Source organism: Catharus ustulatus, chromosome 26 (genome assembly GCF_009819885.2).
Source record: "Catharus ustulatus isolate bCatUst1 chromosome 26, bCatUst1.pri.v2, whole genome shotgun sequence".
Taxonomy (NCBI): Eukaryota; Metazoa; Chordata; class Aves; order Passeriformes; family Turdidae; genus Catharus; species Catharus ustulatus.
The window spans coordinates 4,683,286-4,710,036 of record NC_046246.1 but is presented as its reverse complement, the minus strand read 5'-3'; the positions used below and the strand labels follow the sequence as shown (position 1 = coordinate 4,710,036).

The window sequence follows — 26,751 nt, the reverse complement described above, 5'->3', positions numbered from 1 at the left end:
TGGCACATCCTTTTCCCCAGGCTTTGTTAAACTCCCTCTGGTCTGAGACCATGAAGCATGTCCAGGCCTAAACCTTAACAAGGCAACGCTTCCAACAATAACTTGTTTCTCAAAACCTGGGCACCACTTAGAGCTTGTGAGCTGCTAATTGTTTCACGGATTAAACCTCCCTTCTTGTTGCCAAGGCTTGAAAGCACACACTCATCAAACATCACAGAACATCATTAAGAAAATTTCTACATATTCCACATTTTGCGACAGTACCAACAAAAGTCAAATTCAGTAAAAAAAGTTACTTAATTAATTCAAAATGAATTAATTTACGAATGACGGAGCAGAGGTGTAAGCAGCAGAACAGGTGAGGCGGGCACCAGGAGGGCGAGAGGCCATGAGGGCGGCGCTGTGGCCTGGCCGGGCCCTCACCCCGGCGGCGCCTGAGGAGCCAGGAGACCACCGACCACCTGCCGCCACCGCGCCAGCGCAGCAGCCACACCGCGAGCTCCCCGCCCCCGTGCCGCCGCTGGGAGCCCCGTGAGGGCGGCGGAGCCTCCGGGCCGCTCCCGCCGCGGGATCCCGGCGCGTCCCCCCCGCCCCGGGGGCACCCCCGACCCCGCCGGGCTCCCGCCGCGCCTGCGCGAGCGCGCGCAAGCGCGGGGCGCATGCGCGGAGCGGCCGCGCGCTGGGCTGGTCGGGGCAGCTCCGGGAGCAGCGGCCGCGGCCTGGCGGGTCCGAGCCCCCCCCGCCGCTCTCGGGGAGCCGCCGGGCCCCCCCTCAGCCCCGCCCGCCGCGCCGCGGAGCCCCCCGGAGCCGCCACTCCCCGGAGCGCGGGGGAGGCTGAGAGGGAGTGACCCCCGGCCCCTCGCCCCGGGCTGGGACAGCTGAGGGGGGGCGCAACATGGCGGAGGCCAAGGAGGAGGGGCCCGGCCCCCGCGGCAGGGTGAGTGGGGGGCGCGGGGGGCGCGGGCGGGGGCGGGATGCGGCGGGCGAGGCGCGGCCCCGCCGGGGGTCCCGGGGGCACCGAGCCCGCACGAGCTGCCCGGCCCCAGACCGGCAGCGCTGCCCCTCCGGCCTCGGGGCCCTTCAGCTTCCCCTGCCCCAGGGCAGTGTCTGAGCATCATCGCCACGAGCCGCTTGGCATCACTTAAATAATAAACTTGCAGCTAACCAGGAGCTGTCGTCACCGTCCGTCTCCTTGTGTGAAGCACGATGTCCTTGCTGCTCCTCTTGATTTCAGTTGTCCATGTCAGGCCAGAGTGAGTTAAGATGGCAGTTCTTGGGTGCTCAGGCTGTAATCGTTGAGTGATTTCCATTAGCCATGGCCATCCCAGGACCTGGCTGGAACCCTTGTGTGACTTCTGTTAGCCATGGCCATCCCAGGACTTGGCTGGAACCCTTGTGTGAATTCCATTAGCCATGGCCATCCCAGGACTTGGCTGGAACCCTTCTGTGACTTCTGTTAGCCATGGCCATCCCAGGACTTGGCTGGAACCCTTGTGTGAATTCCATTAGCCATGCCCCTGCCAGGACTTGGCTGGAACCCTTGTGCCAGTACCTTTAGCCATGAACATCCCAGCTCTTGCTCCTTTGTTGTCACAGCTTGGGACATCATTGTCACCCCTTGGTCTGTAAGCACACTGTCCATTCCCATCTATTTGGCATCACAGAATCATTAACGTTGGAAAACACCTCTGAGGTGATCAAGTCCAACTTCACTTGAAGAATTGCTTCATCTCTAAACCAGTGGAAGGATCTTTGTGGCCAACACTTTGTAGCTGTGAAAGAACCATGGGTGAATATTTTAAGCAGTGCTGAAAATAATCTTGCCATGAGTCCAGTCCTCTTTCTTGCACACATGTAGCATTTGGTTGAAAGGTTTGTGTCAGGAATGAGGTTTAAATCATGTTTGTGCTTGTGTGGAGGAGTCCATAGCCCACTACAAGACTGAGCTGTCCCTTTTCCCAAAGATGAAAAAGTATTCCCATTCTCCAGCCTTGGGAAAGGCGAGAGCTGAGGCTCAAGTTTTCCGTTGGTGCTTGGGAGAGAAGTTTAACTGCTGAATTTGTATCAGGGCACTTGAAACTTGTGATAACAGTGAAACTAATTGTTGATGAACATTGAAACTAATTGTTACCAAAGAGAACATGGCCTCCCAGGGTCTCACTGGGTGAGTTGTGTAGATGTCTGACTACTCTGCTATTGGGGAATGAACATCATCTGTGAATTTCTTAGACCTGTGTCTTTCAAACACTTTATAGGCTCCAGCAATTCTGTGGAATTGCTCGTAGACAGTTCATAAACATGCAGGTCTTTGGGGAAATCAAATATTGGCTAGCTACAAGAAGTGTGAAGGGAAATGGCTACATGTAGGATAGTAATTTGAGAAATCCTGAATTAAACTTCATTGCCAGTGATTGAAATGTTAGTGGACATAAGGAAACACTTTCACACTGAGGACAGTCAAGTGTTGGAGCAGGCTGCTCAGAGGTCATGCAGTCCATCCTGGTGTCTCTTGTTACTTCACGCTCATTGTCTTGACATGCTCCATTTATCTGTAGAGTTAAGTGGTGTCACCTGCAGAAAAAGAGAATGTTGCCTTTTTTCTTCCCAACTTGTCAGTTTTCTACTGAGGAATTACAAATATCATCAGGTCAGTATCATCTTCATTGGTCTTGGGAAAAGTTATTTCTCTCTCCGTTGGCTGATTATTCCCTGGGCACCAAGTCTGGACATCTCTATCAGTTGTTGCTCCACATGTCCCTGTAGGTTATGGAAAGCTTCCCTTGCTGTTGGCAGTGACAAGGTTCTCTGCTCCTGCTGAAGCAGAGGACTTCAGTAAAATTCAGGAGTGATCCAGGCAAGTGGTGTTGCCCTGGGCAAGTAAGTCAGGAGAGAGGAAACACAACTTGCTTGAGGCACCGTCCCATAGGTTTTATGCCAGGATGTTCTTGGGGAGAAGTGAATCCTGGGCTGCTCCAAAGGCTGATGGAGCCTGTGAGGAGTGAGATTAGCAAACAGCAAATCCAGCACACAGAGATCTCCTAATAATTAATGAGGTCATGGAAGACCTGCATATCCCAGTTCTCTTCCCCATCGTGGCCCAGTTCCCATTCTACAGGAGGTCACGATTTTGGATTCTTCCAAGTCTTGTGCCTAAGGCATAACAAGCATTTCTTATAAAAATTATTTTCCTTTGTGTGGAGAAAATAAGGAGTAATTTAATGATTTCTTCAGACAGGAGCTTAACAGTTGGTGGTGTTTTCAGAATTGTTCTTTTCAGTATTAGAATCTCTACAATTATTCCAGAAGCACATAGCGTGTTGCAAATCCCATGGATAAGCAGTCACCATCTTTTAACTCAATCCATGAACGAGCAACAAACTAAAGAATAAAGTTTTTGCCAGTCTAAGACTGACAGAAGTTTATCTAATTTGATTTTAATAGATTTTAGTAAGTTTTTATTGTAAATTGTTTTAGAGCAGGTTAATTTCTGCCTTAAATTAAACGTTGTCTATGCTAAGTAAAACATTTGCTGCATAAGATCAATATTAACTTGAAAGATATCTGCTAGTATGTTCTTTGTGTAGTTTGTAAAAATATTTATGGAAATTCAACTTGAATCTGTGTATAATATCATTGTTGTGAACAGTTAATTGTTTTGACTGGAATGTTAATTTATTTACAACAGTTGTCTATAACCCCTTGGACTAGACAAGGCAGTTTGGCCTGTACTGAAATTTGATACTTGGGCTGTTGGAAATTAATGTGGTGTGAACAGATGAACACTTGGGTGTCCACATCAATAAGACAGGTGTTTGCAAAAGATTTTTAATTTTGTATGACAGTAATTAAAAATTGAAGATCTTCTCATTTATAAAGTTTTGTTGCCGAATTATTCCAGAATGGTACAAAGATGACAAAAATGGTTCTCTGCCATGGCTTGTTCACCTCTCAAAGGATGTTTTAATGTCATAATCTTTAAATTCTCTTTCCAAAAATGAGCATAATGGGTCCCAGGCATTTAGGTTAAGACTTCTCACATTGTGTAAAATACAGAAAGTCAAGTCAGCTCTTCGTGCCCAACTCAAGGCCTTTTGCATCTTCAGGATTGTGGAATTTAATTCTGAAATCACTCACAATGTTTTTGAAGTGGTTATCTCAACTCTTTTCTCATTAGGAGTTGGAATTGGATGATCTTTAAGGTCCCTTCCAACCCAAACCTTGCTGTGATTCTACAATCAATGACTCTTGTGCCCCATCATTCCTTGCAGAATGTCTTTCCTAAGTCAGTCTTGTAGGAGATTTTCTGTCATGAACTTGCAGGTTTTGTGTCAATGGCTGCCTCAGTTCTGATGATTTCCATCATCCATTCATGAATGTGGTAAAGTTACTCGTAACACTTGTTCTCTGGGATCCTCTAAACTCTTCAAAAGAGGGTTTCTGCAGCAGAGAATAGTTCAGTGAGGACATGGCAGCAGAACTAGAGCTTCTCACAGTGTCCATCCTCTTAGCCTGTGTTCTGCCTCTAGTGCTATTCTCTTTTCCTCTGGAAGTGCTCCTCAGAAATTCCAAGGGAAATAAAAAGTTTAAGAGACTGTAACTTGCTTTACCAAACTGGTATTGAACCAAAAAATTTGTGATCTATTTGTCCTTGCTGTAAATACTGATTGAAGAATGATGGTAATATATTTAATTTTGGTTACCATGTTTCCTACTGCTTTAGATAAATCTGTTTAATTTTAGAAGTAGCTTGAAGTATTATAGGGGTTGCCTCTTCATTAGATGGTTTTAAAATAGGTTGTGTCTAATGCCTTTGAATTTTCAGTAAAAAATGTATGATAACCAATTGTTTCATAACTAAAGTTCAATACATCAAGGTTTTGGTGACAAAGACAAGATTTAAATTCTGCATTTGGTCCTTTTCCCGTTTGATAGCTGATCCACAGTCTCAGGGCATGATAAATTGCTGCTACCAGAATTCCTTAATTTCCTTTGGAAAGAAAGGAAACCTCAAGCATTAGCCTAATAAACTAATGTTTAGTTGTCTAAATTTAGGTGAGAAGGACTTGAAACATAATTAGCACAACTATACAGAGTTATTCCCATAGGAGACGTTTTGGAGTACTTCCTTTTTTATTATTATTTTTTTAATAACTTATTTGTGTACTTCTGTGAATCTTGATCTTTCTTGCAAGAGTTGAAAGTACATGAAAAGATTTCATCTGTATTGAAATTCATCTTTAAATGGTGCTGTTTGCTCAGAAAGCTTTATGAAGTACAGTTAACACAGGCTGTTAACAGGATTTTATTGTGTTTAATCGTGCTAAAGGCAAAAAGGAAGCCAGAGTTAGGAAGGTGCCTTAAAGAATGAAGCAGATATTTTGTCTCTATGAGGATAGAAATACTGAACTAGAATTGGATGTACATCCAGGCTCTCCCATTTGCACCATCAATTGCTGTTGGCACTGAGCTCCCAGGAGAGGGGAAAGGACTTGCAGTAGCTGGTGGGGCTGAGCCCAGTCACCAGTGTGGGGCTGGGAGCACAAACCAGCCTGGGCAGGAGATGGTCCTGCTGTGTTTGTCAAGCAGAAAGTGCTACAGTTGTAAATTTTCCCCATTTGTGCACAAAACTACCTTGTGGTTTCTTAATTGAGGACAGACAAGCAGAGAACTTCAGGTTCAAACAGTTCACTCTCTTTAAAAATTGATTTACGGTAGGTTTGGTTTATTTTTTCTCCTCTTAGTAACATGGCTAGTAGCAACTAATTACTAACATAGTTAATCATCTTTTTGGAAGAGACGATGAGAAATCTTCCTGAGGTTCTAGTGCTGCTGCTCCACCCAGGATTGTCACCCTTGGTGCTTCTTAGTTGTATTCCATGGACTGACTTTCCCTAAACAACACCATGATGGCCCTCTCTTAATGAGCTGTTCAGCTTCTGAGCTAAATGGAATGAAGGGGATTCCATGTTTGCAGAGCATAATCTTCTCACTAGCCATACTGCTGAAAGCTTTGGCCAACAGCACACATTTGTCATCTGGACAGTGCTGGTCTGCTTGTGGAATAAGCTAAAATATGTAAGTGTACTGAAAGGCTTGATTTGGAGTAAGTAACTGTTGAGCATCACAGCATAAACATGTGTATTGTGACACAGACCCTGCTCTGGTGTTGGGGATTTTTACATCCTTGTAATTTCCATTTAGTTTGCATGCCTTGTGCTGTGAGAAACTGGAATTATTTTTATTTCAGTTCATTTAGAGCCTTAGTGTAACCAAAGTCCCAGCCTTAGTGGTTGTTTGTGTCTTACCAGCAGCAGAGAAGTTCAGCACAGAGCCAGAGGTGAGGTTTTGAGGGAATAAGTTCTTTGTTTGGAAACAAATCTTTCTTGTGGATGTTTTGGTTTATTTACTTGCTGTGTGGTTTGTGTCTGTGTGTGTTTCTTAATTGCAAAGCCCAAAGCACATCAAAATCTGGTGTATTTGTGAAGACCATTGTGAGGAAGTTTGTTCTTAATAACAAGTAATAGGAAGAAATTCTTCCCTTTGAGGGTAGTGAAGCCCTGGCACAGGTTTGAAAGACAGGTGTCTACTAAGAAAGGCAGGAGTCTCTCTTTGAAATGGAGAATGTAAACCCCCTCCCTCCAAATTATTACAATTTTGAATTTAAGGGGCTTAAGGCGAAGATATGGAAATTAGGAATAACAGTTCTTTACTAGGGAAATTAAAATAGAAATACAGCACTACAAAGAACAAACCCAAGCCCTGCCAGAGTCAGAATCCAAGCTGACAGCCGTCAGGCAGGCAGGGTGTTGGCAGCAGTCCCATCCCATGGTGGCTGCATCCTCCTGCAGTGACAGATGTGGCTCAGTTGGAGCAGTGCTCCTGTACAAGGTGCAGTTTCCTCCCAAGCTCCAGGGATGATGTGGAAGGGTCTGGTTTTCCTCTGGATCCAGTGGGAAAGGCTGCTCTGATGTTCCAAATCTCAGTTTTTATCTGGGTAGGAAATGTTTGGCTCCTCCCCTGGCTGGAGCATCTCCCCATGGGATGATGGAATTTTATCAGCCATGCCCTGGGACTCAGTGGCCATGAACAGGAGAGATCTCCTGGAGGGAGGATGGGCTGTGAAAAGATAAAGAACACTGCCCCAGCTGGTTTAACAGCTGCCCATGAACAGGAGATATCCCACAGAGATCAGGATCACTGCCCCAGCTGGTTTAACAGCTGGTGATAGAACACAAACTTTTGGTCACATCCTGTATTGCAAGCTGAGACAGTTGGGCAGGGCTTGGAGCAACCTGGGATAGTGGGAGGTGTCCCTGCCCATGGCAGGGGGTGGAACAGGGTGGGCTTTAAGGTCCCTTCCAACCCAAAACAATCTGAGATTCTGTGATTGCAAGGTGAAACCATCACATTTGGAGCTGCTTCCTTCTCAAATCCATGATTTTTTTTTGGGTGAATGGGAGAAGGGCTTGAAGGGTTTTTGTAGGTATAGATTAAACCCACTAATATTCCTGAAAAAAATAAGGCTCTCTTTGACTTCGGTGTGTTTGACAAATTAATTTTGCGCCCATATATGTTGGTTACAGTGTGCAGGTTGTGTGTGTGTGCTGGGTGGATATGGAAATTATAAGGTTTATTTGGGATTGGCCTGTGAATATTCCAAAAGCTCAGGAATATCAGAAAAGCTTGGTGACAGAAAGGGAGGATAAACTTCCATGCTGAGCTGCTCCCTGTGATTTCTGGTGAATCATCCAGAATTCTTAAAATGCAGAAATGAAAGGGGAGCAGCACGTGCCTAAATCTTCTCTCCTCGCACTTAAAAATTGAAGATGTGTAAGTGAGATGCAAACAAAACCTGTATTTCTTGTACAGAATATAGAGAGCCACAAGCAGCTGGGAAATGCCTGCCTTTTTGTATGTACTGGAGCTTGTTTGTGATTTACCTTTAAAAATTCCCATCACCATCTCCAGTTGAAATTAAAACCAATCTTTTCAAGTGTTCAGCGTGGCTCAGGGAAGCTCAGCCAGGCACCCTGGTGAGCTGGGGATGTCACTGTCCCCAGAAGGGCTCCAGGTGGGGGTCCTGGAGCCGGCCAGGGGGGGCTCTGCCGGCTCAGGGGGGCTCTGCCTGCCCAGCCGCGCTCGGCTCTATGGCTGTGACCCCGCCAGGTTCTCTTCCTGCCGCAGCCTTTCTTTTCCTGTGGCAGGTGTGTGCAGCAGCCTGGCTCTTTGTTAGCCTGTGTCTCCCCTCCCCAGGTGCTCTGGAGGTAGGAATGCGTGGGGCTGGCCGTGTTTGGGTGGGGAGCAGCTCCGGCAGGAGCCGCCGTGTGATTCTGGTTGTGCCCTGCAGATCTGTGCTGGCGGAGGTGCAACACGGCTGGCTGCATCCCTGCCAGGGCTGGGTCATGTGGGAAAGGTCAGGGGCTGCTTCCTGAGCTCATCCCACCTGCCTCAAGAAGAACAATTGACATTTCAATTCCTCCTTATTTTCTTTTTTTGTGTGTGTGTGTGTTTCAAACAGCGTCTTGTCAATTGAATGAATTCTGGAGTGCAGGTTATGCTGTCATAGGAAACTACAGGCAAACTGAGAATCATCTCTGACTGGTTTTAATTGCAGTTCTCTTAACATCTGCTTCCTTTCCACAGTTTGCTTATGGGTATGTTAAAATCTAGGCTCAGACTTCAGAAGCTTACTAGAAAAACGTGTCTGTGTGTGTAAAGTACTTACACTCTTGTTTATTTTTAATGGAATTTTGCATACAAAGCAATACTTTAGCCACAGGCAGTTTCTCTCTTTATATTGCACAAAAATAATCTATGAACTGTTTGATTTATGGATGCCATGGCAATGTTGAACACCGTTAAGGTATGGATCAGCTTTTTAGTTATTTCAAATTAGCACATTGTACTGAAGTGTAAATTTGTGTCCTTCTGTCCCCTGCTCCCAGCAAAGGCAGGTTAGTGCTGAGGCTGTCACACTGCTCCTTAGAGTCTCATGTACTTCTATAAAAATACAGTATATCTGGTGAAATTATTTTCTTTTAATAAAAGCAATGCTGTCTTTATTTATAAAGTAGTTAATTTTAAGCAAGTCACATTGCTTTCAGAAATTCCTCATTGTTTTGTCACCATTTCTGTATTCTTGATTCATTTCATTCATTCATTTATTTGTTTTTTTACAGCCTGAGTAGGCAGAGCACTACTTTGTGTGCAGTGCTAGCTAATGAGGCAGTCACTAAGAAGAATATAGCTTAAAACATTGAATTTCACTAATACCAAACTCAAACTGTTCTGTATTAAACTCTTACAGAGTTAAATGATTAAAAACTCTAAGAATTATTATTCTCTGGCAAATATTGGTCAAGGTGATTTAATGAAGGCGTTTTAGAATATTGTATTATTGAGTTTTGTTTTACAACTGCAAGTGTGATTGAGGACTGAGTTGAACAGTTGAAGCCTCAGTATTTGAACAGAAAACTCTCTGTTGCTAAATTTCCTTTTGTAGTTACCAAGGACTTAGTGTGGGGTGTTGAGGTACCTCTCTCCTTAGATCTGGCAAAAGTGACCCAGAGAAATGCCATCAGTTCCACGTTTGCCCCTCGAGTACTTTTGCTTCACTTCTCACTAAATCTTAAAAAAATCTGAGCAGAAGAAATAAAGGGAATTAATGGTGATGCTGGCTAATGAAAGGAGGAAGCACGAGGACTGAAGAGAGGGAATTGTCTTGCAGAACTGTAATGGAATAATAGAGAAATAGTAAATTGGGCATTGCTGTTCACATTTCTGTGTGATCCAAGACCCTAATCCCAATTAGAAGCTAACATACATGATTGATTAAAGTGATACATTTTTGTAACTGGTGATATACAAAATTTCCTCCTGAGATGGCATTAAACGAGACTGTAATGACATTGAGGAAGGGACTAGAAGTTTATAACTGAGAGAATAATCCACATTAATGCAGGAAAAAAAAAAATCTCTAATTTCAGTGGCAGTCCAGTTATAGATTTATAAATGAGTAATTTGTTTGGGGTATCTATATTTATGTGTGTGTAGATACATATGTGTACACACACACAATCATCCAAGCACTTTCCCTGGTTTTCTCCCTTTGGATTTACACTATGTGGGAGTTCTGATGCTGTTCACAGTCAGAAACTAGATGGAGGCTTAGATAAGGCTGCTGGTATTGTCAGATGCTGGAGTTCCTGGTTTATAAATATTTCCAGGGAAAGCTTTTGACCACAGACACAAATCTTCCTCTGTATTCGAAAATCTTTTGGAAGAAGAAGATATCCAAGTTAATCTCTTCTTTTCTTAGCCTCACAAAATAATGAGTAAAGAAACAAAACAGGGTTGTTATTTTTCCCAGGGATGACCTTGTGTTTGGATTCTCTCCAGGTAGATTGTAAATGTTTTCCAGCTTCTCCATAATATTTATGGGAGTCCCTCATGCTCTTGCAGGTGGCCCCTTGTGCTGACTTGTCAGTTAGTGTTTCTTTGAATGAAACAATTAGAGAGATCCACACTGCAAAATGTATCCCTTGCTAAAGCCAACATTCCTGGGGTTGTCAGCTGTTGGCCAAGAATTTGTTACCAGGAGAAGAATTACCAGGGCTTGGATGTGTAAGGCAACCAGGGTTGTGTAGGACCTGGAACACTTTCCAGCTACTCTGGGTCCCAAAAGAATTTAGGAACTACTTTGATACAAGTCTACTCTGGGAAAAGGATGAGCTCATGCTTCATATCAACTGAAAACTCTCTTCATTCCACCATCAAATTCTGTTGTGACATTTTTGGAGAGGATAGCGAATTCTTGACAGGAAGCAAAAAAGCATCAAAAAAGGTCAGAGTAGAGTCAAGGACTCTGGGCTATTGTTTTTGCCTCCCAAAACGTTATGCTCTGTTATTATTATCAAATGGTAACAAGTTCCTTTCCATGTTCTTCTCTAAAAGCAGGCCACCCCTGCTGTCCCTGTGCTCAGCAGCTTGTGTGAACACTTAATGTATCCAGTATTTATGGGGATTAGTTTTACACCTGTGTAAACTTAGTTGGCTGTGAATGGGCTTCTAGGTCAACATTAAACTTCCATCTCCCAGACACTCCTGAGATCACAACAGCAGGAACAGAGCTCAGGCCTTGCAAACCTTCCTGACAGGTGTTTCCTTACTCTTTCCCTGTATATAATTACATGGAGGAGATTTGCATCAGCCCTGTGGAACTGTAACCTTTTTTGTTTGTTTTGGTTCTGTGTTTCACTTTTCTAGCCTCAAGTGTCTGCTCAGAGAAACTGGAAAGTTCTGGTGCAGTATCCAAGTGACTTGATACCATGCTGGACAGGTCCTCACTATTCCATGTGTGTCCAGTTAAGCTGAAGGAGCTACCTTGTCTTTCTAGACCTACAAGTGGTGTTGGAAAGGGACTTCTTGCCATCAAATAACCTCTGGGACAGTCTGTTGTCATCCTTTCCTAGAGCTGGCTGCTACCAAACTGATAGCACCCATCACAGTCCTGAGAAACATCGGATTTATCAACTAAATGACTTGAGTTAAATGAAATTAGGGCTCATCCCTTTGCTATCAAATCCCATTACTTTCCCTAAGATGGCTTAAGAATTGCAGTGTGAGCAGGATCTACCAGGAAAGAAGTGTAGAGCTGGCAACACAGAGAAAGAAGAGAGGGCTTGAATTGCTGTTATCTGTTGGACAGAAAAGAAAGCTGCTAATGAGTTGGACATTCTGAAAGAAACTTTAATTATCCTTCTCCAGGCATCATCCAAGCATGCCAACAACTTCAACATCTGTCAGAGAATATTTAATGCAGACAGATGTTTGTGCAGCACTCAGCATCTGGTTCTTCTGTGCTTACACTCACATTGACTTGCTGTGTTGGGAAGTTCAGCATTCCATTTCCCTGTTCCTGGAAAGGGGACATTCCCTGTCAGAGAGGTGAAACCCTTGGATCTGTGCAGCCCTGGGAGCTGCCCATGCTCCTGGTTTTCATTTATGATGTTCAGAAGGAATGAAGGCTCATAGAGCATCAGGGCAGAATCTGTGGCCTTGACCTGGTACTGGTATCCCAGGTAAAAAACTGACATTCCCTTCCCTCTCCTCTGGGAAGCAACACTATTTCTAAATTTTCCTTGTGTGCCTTTTCTATGTATTCTGAACTCATTAGAGTTAGTGTGGCTTCTCAGTGATGTAACACTCTTAATTCATAGAAATTTGCTTGGGTCAAGGAAGGAAGGAGGATCCTTCTGCTTGGTTTTCAGCAGATACTTTTTAGCAAAGTACGTGGCAGCTGACCAAGACAATGACACAGTGCTTTCCTTTTTTACAGTTTGAAGATAAATCTGATGCGGTATTTGATATTTCAGAAAAATGTAAGTATTTCTATTTATTCTCTAATGTCATAGTTTCACAAAGCCTTTCTTGGAAGTGTCATTGCTGCTGAACAAGACTGTCTTGCCCTCATCCCAGCCCTTCCTGCTCATTCCCTCCTGCATAGCCTTCTCTACAAGTGCTACAAGTGAGGTGAATGGAAATTAATGTTTTTTCTTTCTTTGGTTAGTTTTACTCAGTTCTGCTTCAGAGTGGTGAGGGGGACTGAACCATTTCTATGTCAGCAATATTTCCACAGTAATGTTGGCCTGAGAAGGCTGACCTTATTCAAGGAATTGCAGCATCAGCCAGATTAGGACACTCACCTTTGTTCCACATGAAGTTAGTCCATTTTCTGACTGTTCACTGGGATTTTTTTCTCCCTAGGTGGTGAAATTCTGGATGCAGAGATGGCTGAGGATGCTGACCAGAACTTAACGCCCGTCCTCGACAGCTTGTCTTACGGAGTAGCGAATCGAGCAGGACCTGAAAATTCACTGCAGGGTGATGATCATGATTATTTTCTGAACTCTGGGGATCTTGCAGGCATACCTGTTGTTGGGAGTGACAACGAAGATGATCAGAATTTCACTCCAAAAGACACTCTTTCTTCAGCAATTCATGATGAAGATCATCTGGAAGAGGGCAAGAGAGTTCCAGATCATGAACTGGACAGTGAAAAAGAAATTCAGGTTCAGAATGCAATCCAGAAGGATCTCACTTCCCCCTTTGAGCAGGGCCCTGTATTTAAATCACTCCGAAAAGATTTTAGCGTAACGCGAGATAATGGCAAAGAGACTTTTTCAGCAAAGGACAAAAATAGAGAAGGACATTTTCAAGATAATGAAAAACGTTTGGAAAAAACCCCTAAAGCTATGGATTCTAGATTGAAAAGCAGTTTTCTTGACAAAGCAGGTAACTGTTGACATCATAGACCTGGCTGCCCAGCAAAGAGGAAGAGAGAACTAGAGAGAAATCAGCAGTAGGGCTAGTTAGTAAAAACATCACCTTGTTGAAGAGAGCAGGCAGAGCTGTGTGTAGGGAGCATTTTATGAAGAACCCTGAAATCCAATGAACTCTGTGTTAGGAGGAAGATTTGCAAAGGGCTTGACAGAGTCAGGGTGGTCTCATCCACCACAGCTTGTTACAGAGCCTCAACATATCCTTTGTTGTTGTGGTTTCCTAAACCAAGCTGGATGACAATTCAAGCTTCCTTTTGGTTTTTTCTCACTGTTTTTTATAGATCAGGGGACTTCTTAAAAGAAAAGGTGATGAAGTTTAGGTGAGGTGATGAAGTTTAGGTGAAGTTGATAGCCAGAAAAGATATTTTGAGTGAAGCACCAATTCTTCACTAATGCCTAGGCTTTTAAAGCAGAGTGGATTTGGTAGTATCAGGGAAAGGCTTGCTAGAAAGGAGTTAGTGTCTGCAGGAACTAAGCCAGAACATAGCTTGAAATCTGCTTTTCCCTGGAGGCTGCTCCCCTTCTTCCTCAAATACTTGTCTTGGACTTCAGCCAACATGGAGAGAACCAAAGATGCCTAAAATCCCTTTCTCATTTGACAGTTACCATAATCTTGCTGCCCACACACTTATTTTTGACTTCCCAAGCTCTGAAAGTTACAGCAGAACAGTGAATGAAGGAGTTAAGAATAACCAAGCAGGAACACAGGATTTAATCTCATTCAGCAGGGGGAGGGTGAGCCAGCATGTGAGGGATGCTTGTTCTCATTCACAGCTTACAGTTGAGGTTTAAACTTTACATGTTCAGCAACAGCATCTTAGAATCAATGCTTCAGGTGGCATCAGTGATAGAGAAGCAATAAAGATACTTTTTAAAATAAAGAAAAATTACAGATGGATCTCTACTTTTACCTTCAGTTAGAAGTCAAAGGAAGAATATTTCTGTACATAAGATGTATTTCAGAAAGCTGTAAATATCTACAATTAAGAGATCAGATAAAGTAGTCAGTAGTTAAAATAAGAATGATAAATGTTCATGGTAGCATCCAGTATCTAGGCAAATCCAAAGGTTTTAAATGATACATTCTAAAAAAGCAGAAGATGCTGTTTCCTGAGAAGAGGGGAAAAGGCAAAAGATCAGAACAGCAAAGAAAAAGCTGGAAGATGTTGCTCTGAAAAGTATTTCCTGATTTAAATGTCAAAACAGGAGAGTTCAGAACCTGCTGGGGTGTGGAAAATTCTCAATGAAAAATTTGCGTCGGAAGTTTGCAACTATTTTGCCGGAATGGGAAAATAACGATCCAATAGAATAATTAAAAAATAATCAATTCTCTTTAGGGATTACCACCTTACCTACAGGGAGGAGAAAGGGAGCAGGTTAAAGTGGTGAGGTGCTGTCAGACACTGGGGTTGGGGAGCAGGATGAGACTCTGATAGTTTTAAAGGAAATGCATTGGAACCTGTATTCATTTCTATTTAATGTATATGTTTTCCTCAGTTCATAATCAAGTAGAAGAAACATTACGGACGCAGTTAGTGCCACAAACTCCAGAAACTAACTTCAGGGTAAGCTATAGATCTTTCAACCACTTTTGCAAGTGCAGCGATATGCTGGAATAATTCAAAATACGTATTTTGTATTTGAGTGTAAATTTGAGTGTTAAGGAAACTGATCTTCTGACTCTTAGGCATCTTTACTACTTAAACAGTCCATATAATTTTGTAAAATTTTCCTGACCCTCTGTTTGGATTGAGGATTCTTTCGGTAGCCACTTTCCTGTTCAGCATGGTTGGAGTGACCGGTGAGCCGAACCTACAGCTGGATGCATCCACCTGACCTGCTGCCTTTTTTCCACATGAGCCAGGGAACAGCTGTATCCACAGGAGACACTCCCAAACAACCAACTTACAGAGCTGGGTGTCTTCTGCTTTGGCCACAGGAGTGGAAAGCATTGGGGGTGGGATGAGAGAGGGGGCTGCAGGGAGGTTGAGGCAGCAGCTGCTGCCCAGCATTTCTCCCACCTTGGCAGGACCCAAATCTCTTGGTCTGCAGCACAAACTCCCCTTGGCAGCAGCCCAACTCCTCATGGCAGATGCAGGAGGGTGAATTCTTTTTCATATTATTGTTTCAGGAGTCTAGCTACCTATTTTCTAGTAAGGAATCTATTGGACAAGAGCTGGGGAATTCCTTTGCACCAAATATTAGAATTAAGAAGGAGCCTTTGGATGACGAATATGCTAAAGCTATGGCCCCACAGCAGGGACTGTTAGACAAAATTAAAGATGAACCTGTTATTTCTGAGGTAAGTTTCCCATTGCATTTCTCATTTTGGTCTGACAGCTGACCGCTTAAGCTGAACATAAATTCAGCAGTTTATTTGGTTTGTTGACCGAAATTTAACTTGAAGAACATAGTTTAGTAGAAGGATTTTTCCCTCTTACACTACTATGAAACCTACCCCCCTTTCAACTTTTTGATGTCTTGTTACCTTGTCTCTGAAAATGTTTTTCTTTTCAGTTAGAAACAAAGCCAGGTGCTCTAAACTAAGTACTGTAACTAAATCTGTGCCAACATAGATACTTTATCTAACTAGGAAATAAACTGTAAATCACATTTTGTTAAATAATTTAAGAGTAGACATAATTAGAGATATAAATTAAAACAGTGCTATTGCTGCTACTCCCTTCTTAAAAGTTACCTTTGCAAACACAGTAGTTTGTTCTTGATTTAAATTAACACTTAAAGGTCTTAGCAAAATATTTAAGTACCTACACATCAGTGAAGTCAATTTAAGTATTAAGTGTTAAAGTGGCTTTCTCATTCAAGACTGACACTTTTTATGGTGATACAGGAAAAATTCAGTAATTGTCACCTGGAGAAGGTCTGACCTATGGATTGAGCAGTGCTGGGGCCAGGATTGCTGAGCTGCAGCCAATCTCTGTGCCACTGGTTTGCTGTGTGACACCAGGGAAATGAGCTGTGCTGCAATTCCTGTCTGCTCACTGCTCATATCTGGGTTATCTGTCAGACTTTTTATGTTCAAGGTGTGCAAAACTTCCCAAAGTGATGCATCCCTTTGCACTGACATGGGAGTGTTGGTGTTCCTGTGCAGGTGTTAGTTTTTAGCATCAGTCTTTGTCCTCTGCTCTCTGGGTCTGTCTTCTCAGCACTTCCTCTTCTTTTCCCATAATACCCTCAATTTAATAAGTAAAATATTTGCAACTTCAGATTTTACTGTCCTTCTGATGTGTTCAGTCTCTGTGGGATTGTTTGGGTTTATTTTTCCTTGAACCTATAGAATGTCAAACCACGTGTAGATTAGTTAAATCTGTCTCTTCTTTTGTCCTCCCAAGATGGCATCTGCTGTGTGGATTTGTGTGGAATGCAAGGAGAGATGTCTGTGGTTATCAAAGATCATATTAATAAGTAAAAATGAAGACTTGAAGAATTTAAATGTCAAAATATCGTATGGTTCAAAATATTCCTTCCTGGAGTAAAATCCTGTGATTATCAACTCTGCCTGATACTGGAAAAGTAGGAGAACTGAGTTAATTTTGTTTTGCTTTAGATTGGAATTACTATGGGGGGGATTTTATTGATTTTTTAAAATACATTTCCTGAAAGATAAGAGCATTTCTTGCTGTAACCAATAGTTGGAGCTGAAGGTTTTTGGCTTTCAGCACTGTTATGCTGCTGTTAAACTGCTTGATCATGCACAGTTGATGTCAGGATTTGCCTCCATTTCTTTTCCTACTCTTGCTTAAGGATACAATTGCAGTTAAAATGCTTTAAAAACTGTATGTCTGCAAATTATTAATTTTTAAATAATAATGATGAAAATGATGCTTAAGAATCTCATCATAGCATGCCCATACCCAGCTTAGAGCTTCTCTACCTGAGATTTCATTGTTCCAGTCTGATGGTTCACATGATCAAGAAATACCACTGCCTGTCTCCTGGGAAACATGTTGAGAAATAGTTTGGTTGTCTAGTATAGAAACTTCCAATTTTCCCACAGGAGTGAGAGGAGTGCTCAGTTTGAGCACGTGCTCAGTGGAGGTTGTTGTGGGATTTTGGGAGCTGGCAGAAGCTAGGGGAGGATCTCACTGCCACTGGGAAGGGAGAGCTTCCTTTTGCTCAGGGATTCTGAATTGGTTTCCCTGGCAGCCAGGCAGCAGCAGTGCATTTAGCTCAGTCATAACATGACATCATGCCTCACTACTCCCAAACGACTGTAAGTAGGCTAAATCTTATCATCTCTGTAGTTCCAAGAGATTATGCTGTTCAGCCTATTAAGATTTACATGTGGAGTGTTCCAAGCTGCTTTCTGGCTCAGATTTCCAGGGAGAGCAGGGGCAGGAAGCGTGGTGTCAGTGTGAATAGCTGCTGGGGACTAAGCCAGTCATTTATAGCATGTCAGCTATTCCACCAGCAGCTGTCCAGGGCTTTTCTCAGCCCCTACCAAATGTGAGGTGATTCCCTTTGTGCTGGAGCTGGGACTGTGATGGTCTGGCCCTGCTGGTGCCAGCCTTGGTCTGCTGCAAAGCTTCAAGGCTGCTCCAAGGTCCTGACTGCTGGTTAATACAGATTGCTCCCCGGCTTTATTTCATTGCTATCCTCCTTTATGTGAAGATAAATCTTCTTTCCCAGAGCAGTGGCACTTCCAGCTGGAAAGTTTGAATGGAAAGCAGGGATTTCCTTAAGCTTTGGCAGAATTCTGAGGTGTGTTGGAGTGCAGCTGGAGAGGGGGATGCACCAGGCAGCCCCACCTGTCCATTTGTGCCCCCCCAGATGTGGTTTGCTGTGGAGCTCTGAGCAGGAGCTGTGTGTGGTGCTCACTTGTCACCCAGCCTTTGGAGCAGGTTTAGGACACCCACTCTTCCCTGAGGTTCAATGCAGCATTGTGAAAGAATGGAATCATGTAACCTGTTATTACATGTGTGTATTTGTTCTTCTTTTCCTTTCCCTTTGTTTCAGGAGTACGGCCAACAGCCAAAATCTCAGGAAGGGGAGCTAAAAATCAGTGCTGTATTTTCAGTCAGTGGCAGTCCTCTTGGTAAGGAATAAGAAAGGCTAATTTCATTTAAATCTGTAAAATGTGTCACCTTTGCAAATAGTCTTGCAGGTCACTCTGCATTTCGTTTGCTGTGTCTGATCCCAGTAGGAATGAAGAACTAGTTTGGTTTAGAGAGAATGAAATTGAGATTATAAAATAATTATGGTTTTGAGGCATAGAAGAATTGAATGTGAAATGCATAGGAGAGCTGAATATGTTAAATAGTCTTAAGCTGAAGGAGGGCAGGTTTAGATTAGGTCTTAGAAAACAATTGTTGCCTGTGAGGGTGGAGAGGCCCTGGCACAGATTGCCCAGAGCAGTTGTGGCTGCTCCCTCCTCCTTGGAAGTGTCCAAGGCCAGGTTGGGCACTGGGGTTTGGAGCAACCTGGGATAGTGGAAGGTGGCTCTCTATGGCAGGGGCTGGAATGGGATGATCTCTAAAGTCCCTTCCCACCTAAACCATTCTATGATTCCATGAAATGGATATTAAAAGCGCGTTCTCCATCTTCAGAGTAGTTATAAAAATCTGCTATGCAGAAAACCAGCACAGGGCATGTATTTATGGAGAGTTCATCTGCTATTTGATTCTCCTCTAGACCCTGACAACCCAAATAAAGCCATGAGCTTTGTGCTCTCCCCTGCACATCAGTGCATTCTGTGTAATAGATCTGTAACACTTACTCTGTGTTTTCTCTGTGTGTTTTTTTTTTAGTTCCACAGCTGTCATCAGGTTTCCAGCCTGCTGTGGCATCCTCTGGCATGAGTAAAATGCTACCCTCAGTTCCAAGCACAGCTGTTCGGGTTTCCTGTTCTGGCTGTAAAAAAATCCTGCAGAAGGGACAAACTGCCTACCAGAGGAAAGGCTCAACCCAGCTCTTCTGCTCCACACTGTGCCTCACTGGATACACCATTCCAGCTTCTCGCCCACCAGCTTCTACCAAGAAAACCTGCTCAAGCTGCTCAAAGTAGGACAGTGCTTTCATTTTTTTTCTGCTAATAATTGATATTCCAGCAGATAATGAAAGGCTTTTCTTGTGCTCCTCGCTGTGTCGGTAGCGCTGCGCCTCTTATGCTTCACTTCAGAACTTGGTGGCTGATTCTGTTCCTTGTTAATTGGTCTGTCTGCTTGCAGTCCCATTTCCTTAATTGGCTTTTACATACACATGGATTTAAAAGCCACTGTGGTGCAGAATGCATCTTCTCTTTTTTTGATTTAAATGAGCCAAATATGAAAAACTGTATTTCACAAGGTCTCGCATCTTCCTGCCATCTCAAAATGTCATTGCACTCTCAAAATTACTAACAAGAGTAGATTTTCAGAGAGTATTTTATGCTTTACTTCTTCTAGAGAAAAAGAGATTTGTGAATCCCTAAAATAAAGTAAAGCACTGGGTAAGTTAACATATTCAAGGCAGAATATTTCCTTAGATTTTAAAACAAAATTAACTTTTAATTTAAGCTCCATTGTGATTTTCAAACTATATCACTGCTGCTTTCTTAACATGTAGACACATTAAATTTAATAAGAATTTAGCTTTTTAGGTAATGGGAGTTTCAGCACCCAAATCAGTTACTTTCTGCCTAGGCCCAGACTGGAAAGGTGAAACTGGGCTTTTTTGAGCCTATTTGGACAAAATAATTTAGAGAATATCTAAATTTTCCACAGTCCTGCTGGATATACAGTCACAAATCTTCAGCTCTAAAAACATTTTTATTGTTATATTTTTTTTGTTCATTTGTATTATGTCCAAATTAGCAAAATTGTAGCTGGCTCTAAAATGTCATTGCTATGCATTCACTCCAGGTAAAGAATTTCCAGGCTGATTGTGCTACAGTCTGTTTATAGAGAATTGTTCATATCTATTATTTTTACTTATGAAAGTTACTTTACCAGAGGAATGCTGCTTTGTGCATCATTACTTCAACAACAAATTTATTACTTCAATTTTTTTTTTACAAGGCCAACTGAACTTAAACTTGAGGCTTCAATTAATTATTCTTTTCACTTGCTGCCTTAGTGTGAAAAGGCCTTGTAACAAAGTTTAAAAGTCTTGGCTGTAATTTATATTTATTCTGTTAAAAAATGGGTTATGTCTGACAGGACAAGTGAGAAGGAGGCATCCTTCCAAGCAAGAAGCTTATATAAGAATTTTCTCCTACTTTTCTGACTTCAGGGCTTTGAAACTTTTCTGTGAAGGACTGTTTTGAAAGAGGGAAGAAATAAGGAGAAAGTTCAGTGTGTTAAATCCAGCAACAAATAAATAAAATTCTGGATGGGAGATAAGAAAGTTTAGAAACTCATCAGACCATGGTGGACTGAACTAATGGTGATTTGAAATTGTGGACTTTCATTTTTCGCTTTTTCCCTACCCCCTTATTTGCTACAAGGAATTATTCAATATATCCTGCTTTGTAAATTTTTTGTTAATAAAGACTGTGCAACACATTTACTTTCTCCAAGTTCCTTTAGAAAATATTCAGTGCTAGTGCTTGTTCTTTTTATAGGTCACTCCTAAGACCAGGTACAAAATGTTTCATAAAATACCTACTTAAGAATTGTACCTTTCTTGTTTTCTTAATAGGAAAGCAAAAATTAAGTCAGAGACATAGCAAAAAATAAAGGTTTAAATGAAATTAATCCACCCTCTCCTGGAGGATGTTTAGTCTCCAGAATAAGCAAGAACAGCAAGTTGACATGAAACCAACATTAATCCTTTACCTCTGTGTTTGTTTTTCTTTTTCCATAGAGAAATTCTAAATCCAAAGGATGTAATCACTGCCCAGTTTGACAACACAGACTCCAGTAAGGATTTCTGCAGCCAATCTTGTCTGTCCACATATGAACTGAAAAGGAAACCCATTGTCACTATCCACACCAACAGCATTTCCAGCAAGTGCAGCATGTGCCAGAAGAATGCAGTGGTAATTGCCAGTTTCCTCATTTGAATTTCTCTAGCTCAGCACAACTTGCTGGCTCAGAGATGATACATACAGTAATTTCACGATTATAAGCCGCACCATTTTGACTAAAACTTCGGTCCACACCCGGAAGTGCGGCTTGCAATCAGGTGCAGCCAATACATTGTCCTAGTTTGGAGGACAGGTGTCTGCTAAGAAAGGCAGGAGCTTCTCTTTGAAATAGAGAATGTAAACCCCCTCCCTCCAATTATTATAATTTTGAAATCAAGGGGCTCTCAGGCAAAGATATGGGAATTAGGAATAACAGTTCTTTACTAGGGAAATTAAAATAGAAATACAGCACTACAAAGAAACAAACCCAACCCCTGCCAGAGTCAGAGTACAGCCTGACAGCCGTCAGTCAGGCAGGGTGTTGGCAGCAGTCCCATCCCATGGTGGCTGCATCCTCCTGCAGTGACAGATGTGGCTCAGCTGGAGCAGTGCTCCTGTACAAGGTGCAGTTTCCTCCCAAGCTCCAGTGGGGATGTGGAGCAATCCCGTTTCCCTCTGGAGTCCAGTGGAGAAAGGGACTCCCTTAGTGTCCCAAAACCTCTGTTTTTATCTTGGTAAGAAATGTTGGGCTCTTCCCCCTGGCTGGAGCAACTCCCAATGGGATGCAGTAATTTTATCAGTGCCACAGTGGGACTCAATGGCCATGAGCAGAAAATGACTGGCTGGAGGAAGGATGGCTTGTGAAAAGATAAAGAACACTGCCCCAGCTGGTTTATAAACCATGGCCATGAACAGGAGATATCCCATGAGATAAAGAACACTGCCCCAGCTGGTTTCAATGGATGCCCATTAGCAGAATATCTCCCACAGAGATCAGGATCACTGCCCCACCCTCAACAGATGCTGATAGAACAGATACCTTTGATCACACTCTGTCTTGTAACCCCAGACAGTTGCCAACACCTGGACATGCAGCTTATAATTGTGAAATTACTGTATTCTTTCTCTCTTTGCTATCTATTCCTTTTCTTCCAGATCAGGCATGAGGTGAATTACCAGAACGTGGTGCACAAGCTCTGCAGTGATGCCTGCTTCTCCCAGTTCCGCTCAGCCAACAACCTGACCATGAACTGCTGTGAATATTGTGGAGGATACTGCTACAGTGGCTCTGGCCAGTGTCATGTGCTGCAGATAGAGGGACAGTCCAAAAAGTTCTGCAGTTCCGTATGTGTGACAGCTTTCAAGCAGGTATACATGTGATGGGACAAGGGGGAATGGATTCCCACTGCCAGGTGGGATATTGGGAAGGAATTGTTCCCTATAAGGGTGAGCAGGCCCTGGCACAGGCTGCTCTGAGAAGCTCTGTTTGCCCCTGGAAGTGTCCAAGGCCAGGTTGGATGGGGCTTGAAGCAATCTGGGATAGTGGAAGTGTCCCTGCCCATGGCAGGGAGTGGGACAGGATGGGCTTTAAGGTCCCTTCCAACCCAAAACATTCTGGGATTCCTTGATTCTGTATTTGGAGAAAATACTAAAAATAGAATCCAACTAATTTTTTATTAGATTTTTGATATTTTAAGAAACACCCAGTTTACTGGTTGATAGTTTCAGTTACTGTATTGTCTAAGGTAACTGCTTTGATAATTTCAAGAATAACAGAATCATAAAGGTTGGAAAAGCCCTCCAAGATCATCAAGTCCAACCTTCAGCCAAATGCCCCAATGCCCACTTAACCATATCCCAAAGGGTCAAAGTGGGTTTTGAACATTTCCAAGGATGATCATTTGCTGCTTAATCTTTGCCCAGACATGTTGCTCTGTTTTTTCCTCATCACTGGAGCAGCTATCAGGGAATTCCAGTGTGGGAGAAGACACAATGGGACACCCCCAGCAGCTGCCCCTGTGAATGTTTTCAGCCTTGAGATGCTCCTTAAAGAGTATTCTTTATTAAATTTGGCCTTTGAATAAAGTGGAGAGGAAAAGTAATAATTAATTGATAATTATGATTTTAACTTTTAAACTTTTCGTATTTATTTTTGATTACTGAAGACCTGAGCATTAAAGAGAACCATAATTTATTGTAATAACTCAATTATTTTTGAATTATTTATTCTAATGTAATTACTTTAGAAGAAATTGCTCTCTGGTATAAGAATGGAACTTCATTTTGTGACTTGACTTTGCTATCCCGTTATCCAGGCCACTTAGGTCAAGGAAGGCCTAATGGATTTAAAAAAAAAAAAAAATGGTAAATGTATTTCATCCAGAAAATTACCTTAGTTGTCCTCTGAAAGAAATCTGGAAATAAAATTAAATAAGCTGGAAACATTTTCATGCTGCTTTTATATCACCCATCAAAAGCCCATATGTGATAGTTCTCTTGAAAATACAGTGTGTTCAAAGCTTATAAGTTTAAGTCAAATCTATTTTAATTGATTTTTAAACAATTCAGCATTCTGCTCGATTGTCAGGTATATTCTGATAGTTTCTGGAGGTTTGTGGGTGGTTTTAAATCCCTAAAAACTTATACTCTGTTCTGTGCTGTGCAGAGATGGAATAGCTGATGATAGAACAAAGTGCATTTTTAAGTCATACTAAAATAATTTGTTGCACTAATTCTCGAAGTTTTTTCCAAACTTAAAGACCTTAAAAAAACCTTAAACACAGAAAATGTGTCTATGAAACTCAAGCTTTTTCCTGTATCTCTCTTCAAAAGAAGTTTGTAGACCACACTCTGAAGACTGTGATTATTACTAGCAGATGGATCTCTTTCCCATTTTGCTACCAAACATTTTCAGGGGACTTGCTTCTCCCTTTTCCTTGTTTCCTCATGTCTTTAGTGGGAATATTGTTTACTTACACAGCTGATGCATTAAAAACCACAAGCAAAATGTCAATCCTCAGCAAGATGTTGGAAGCTGCATTAGTACAAGCTTTAGGAATGTTTGCAGTACCAGACAGCCTGGTACTGGTTAAAGTGGCCTGAGAAGGTGCTCAAATCAGAGCTCAAATCACTGAACCTGCACCATAAATAACACAACTGTAAAACAAGTGCTGTTTCAAGCACATTGGCACATTTTATATATTAGAAACAATTTCCAGGGTAATAAAAAATGCCAAGTTTGAAATGAAAAACTAATTTCTGTGTTTCCACAGAAGTCAGCTAAAATTACACCCTGCACACTGTGTAAATCTCTGAGATCTTCAGCTGAGATGGTGGAGAGTGCTAATAACTTGGGGAAGATGGAACTGTTTTGTTCTGTTAACTGTTTGTCAGCATACAGAGTAAAAATGGTCACTTCTTCAGGTAAGCTTATCCTTTTACTTCCATAGAAACCTAATTTCATGTGACCTATATCTCAATTTTATTTGTCTTGAAAGTTAAGGCTGATATTAATTTTTTGGGGGGGAGGTGGCTTTTTTTTAAAGTGAAATGCAGAGATGGGAATGAAAAGGGATGCTGTTGTAGATAAACATAGCAGTGAGAGTACAGCTATTTCAGTTTTGGTTTTGGGGAGCTTCCACATGATAACCAATCTTAAATCTGTTTTTTTGCTCTTGCAAGTGCAGCTGATGGGTTTCCCAGCTAGACAAACCTCATGTGTGGACATGGGTGCCATGCCACTGCTGGGACTCTTCTGGCCCTTGTTCCCTGGGGTGATCAGCTTTATTACCTCTGCCCAATGTTGCATGGAGCTAGGCAAACATTTTCAGCTATTTTTCATGTGGAAATAGAAAAATGCTTACTGACATCCTAGAGATACTGGGAGATTAATTAAATTTCTGGCAAGCAGCAGGCACAGCAGCTGCGGTGTCTGCTTCTGAATCTGTGGAAACGTCGTCTCGGGCTTCTGTCTGTGCCTTGGCTCATCATTGAGACTCTGTTTTTGTATGCACAAAGCAAAATTAGCTGCAATACAACTTGATGTTGCATAAATCACTTTTTCTTCTCTGTTTCACCCTCAGGTGTTCAAGTTCAGTGCAACAGCTGTAAAACCTCAGCAAACCCTCAGTATCACTTGGCTATGTCAGATGGGAGCATACGCAATTTTTGCAGCTACAATTGTGTAGCAGCTTTCCAGGTGTGACATCTAGAATTTCTTCTCAGCTGAATTAACAGAATGCTAAATTGATGGTGGAAATACCCAGGTGCAAGGTGTAACCCTGTAAAGTTGTCCTAGTTTGGAGGACAGGTGTCTGCTAAGAAAGGCAGGAGCCTCTCTTTAAAATGGAGAATGTAAATCCCCTCCCTCCAATTATTATAATTTTGAAATCAAGCGGCTCTCAGGCAAAGATATGGGAATAGGAATAACAGTTCTTTACTAGGGAAATTAAAATAGAAATACAGCACTACAAAGAACAAACCCCAAACCCTGACACAGTCAGAGTACAACCTGACAGCCGTCAGTCAGGCAGGGTGTTGGCAGCAGTCCCATCCCATGGTGGCTGCATCCTCCTGCAGTGACAGATGTGGCTCAGTTGGAGCAGTGCTCCTGTACAAGGTGCAGTTTCCTCCCAAGCTCCAGTGGTGATGTGGAGCAATCCCGTTTCCCTCTGGAGTCCAGTGGAGAAAGGGCTCCCTTAGTGTCCCAAAACCTCTGTTTTTATCTTGGTAAGAAATGTTGGGCTCTTCCCCCTGGCTGGAGCAACTCCCAATGGGATGCAGTAATTTTATCAGTGCCACAGTGGGACTCAATGGCCATGGGCAGAAAATGACTGGCTGGAGGAAGGATGGGTTGTGAAAAGATAAAGAACACTGCCCCAGCTGGTTTATAAACCATGGCCATGAACAGGAGATATCCCATGAGATAAAGAACACTGCCCCAGCTGGTTTCAATGGATGCCCATTAGCAAAATATCTCCCAGGGAGATAAGGCTCACCCCCCCACCCTCAACAGATGGTGATAGAACAGACACCTTTGATCACACCCTGTATTGTAACCCCAGACAAAAGTAAAGCCTGTCTCTTTGCTTTCCCACAGAATCTGTTCAACAAGCCTGCAGGACCCAACTCCTCGGTGGTGCCCCTGTCTCAGGGCCAGGTCATTGTGAGCATCCCCTCGGGGACAGTGGTCTCAGCCAGTGTCACCACCTCCACTGTGTCCCCCAGCTCCACGAGCACCTCAGCTGCAGCAGGGCTCCAGAGGTTGGCTGCCCAGTGCCAGCAGGTCACCTTTACCCGCTCTGTTGTGAAAATCAAGTGTCAGCACTGTAACAGATCATTTGCCACCAAACCAGAACTGCTTGACTACAAGGTAATAAAGATCAGGGCTCTCAAAGCTCTTTTTTCACATCAGAAACCCAAACAATTGCAGTTTATATGCACTGGTCTGTCAGTAATGCTTTGTTGCTTGTAAAGACCTGCTGTGGAAGGTTTTGAAACAGATTTGGTTTAACCAATATCAAATTAATACTGATACTAGCTCTGTGATCTTAAAAAGAGAAAAAA

At 42.6% G+C, this 26,751-nt stretch overlaps 1 protein-coding gene across 8 annotated transcripts in view; it reads left to right on the top strand.

Moving 5' to 3' along the window:
- Positions 1-792: 792 nt before the first annotated feature.
- The window catches only part of LOC117007448 (zinc finger MYM-type protein 4-like), a 42,377-nt gene continuing 16,418 nt past the window's right edge, over positions 793-26,751 (top strand). For 2 of the 8 annotated variants that reach the window (XM_033080646.2, XM_033080643.2), the window contains exons 1-12: positions 793-937; positions 12,338-12,380; positions 12,766-13,293; positions 14,838-14,905; positions 15,472-15,642; positions 18,318-18,396; positions 19,109-19,361; positions 21,144-21,318; positions 22,342-22,554; positions 24,459-24,609; positions 25,269-25,384; positions 26,285-26,557. In XM_033080646.2, the coding sequence (XP_032936537.1) occupies positions 896-937; positions 12,338-12,380; positions 12,766-13,293; positions 14,838-14,905; positions 15,472-15,642; positions 18,318-18,396; positions 19,109-19,361; positions 21,144-21,318; positions 22,342-22,554; positions 24,459-24,609; positions 25,269-25,384; positions 26,285-26,557 (2,112 nt within the window). In that variant the 5' untranslated portion in view covers positions 793-895. Of the gene's footprint in view, positions 938-12,337; positions 12,381-12,765; positions 13,294-14,837; positions 14,906-15,471; positions 15,643-18,317; positions 18,397-19,108; positions 19,362-21,143; positions 21,319-22,341; positions 22,555-24,458; positions 24,610-25,268; positions 25,385-26,284; positions 26,558-26,751 lie in introns of those variants that run through there. The other 6 variants (XM_033080649.2, XM_033080644.2, XM_033080648.2 and 3 more) reach the window with 6 other exon arrangements.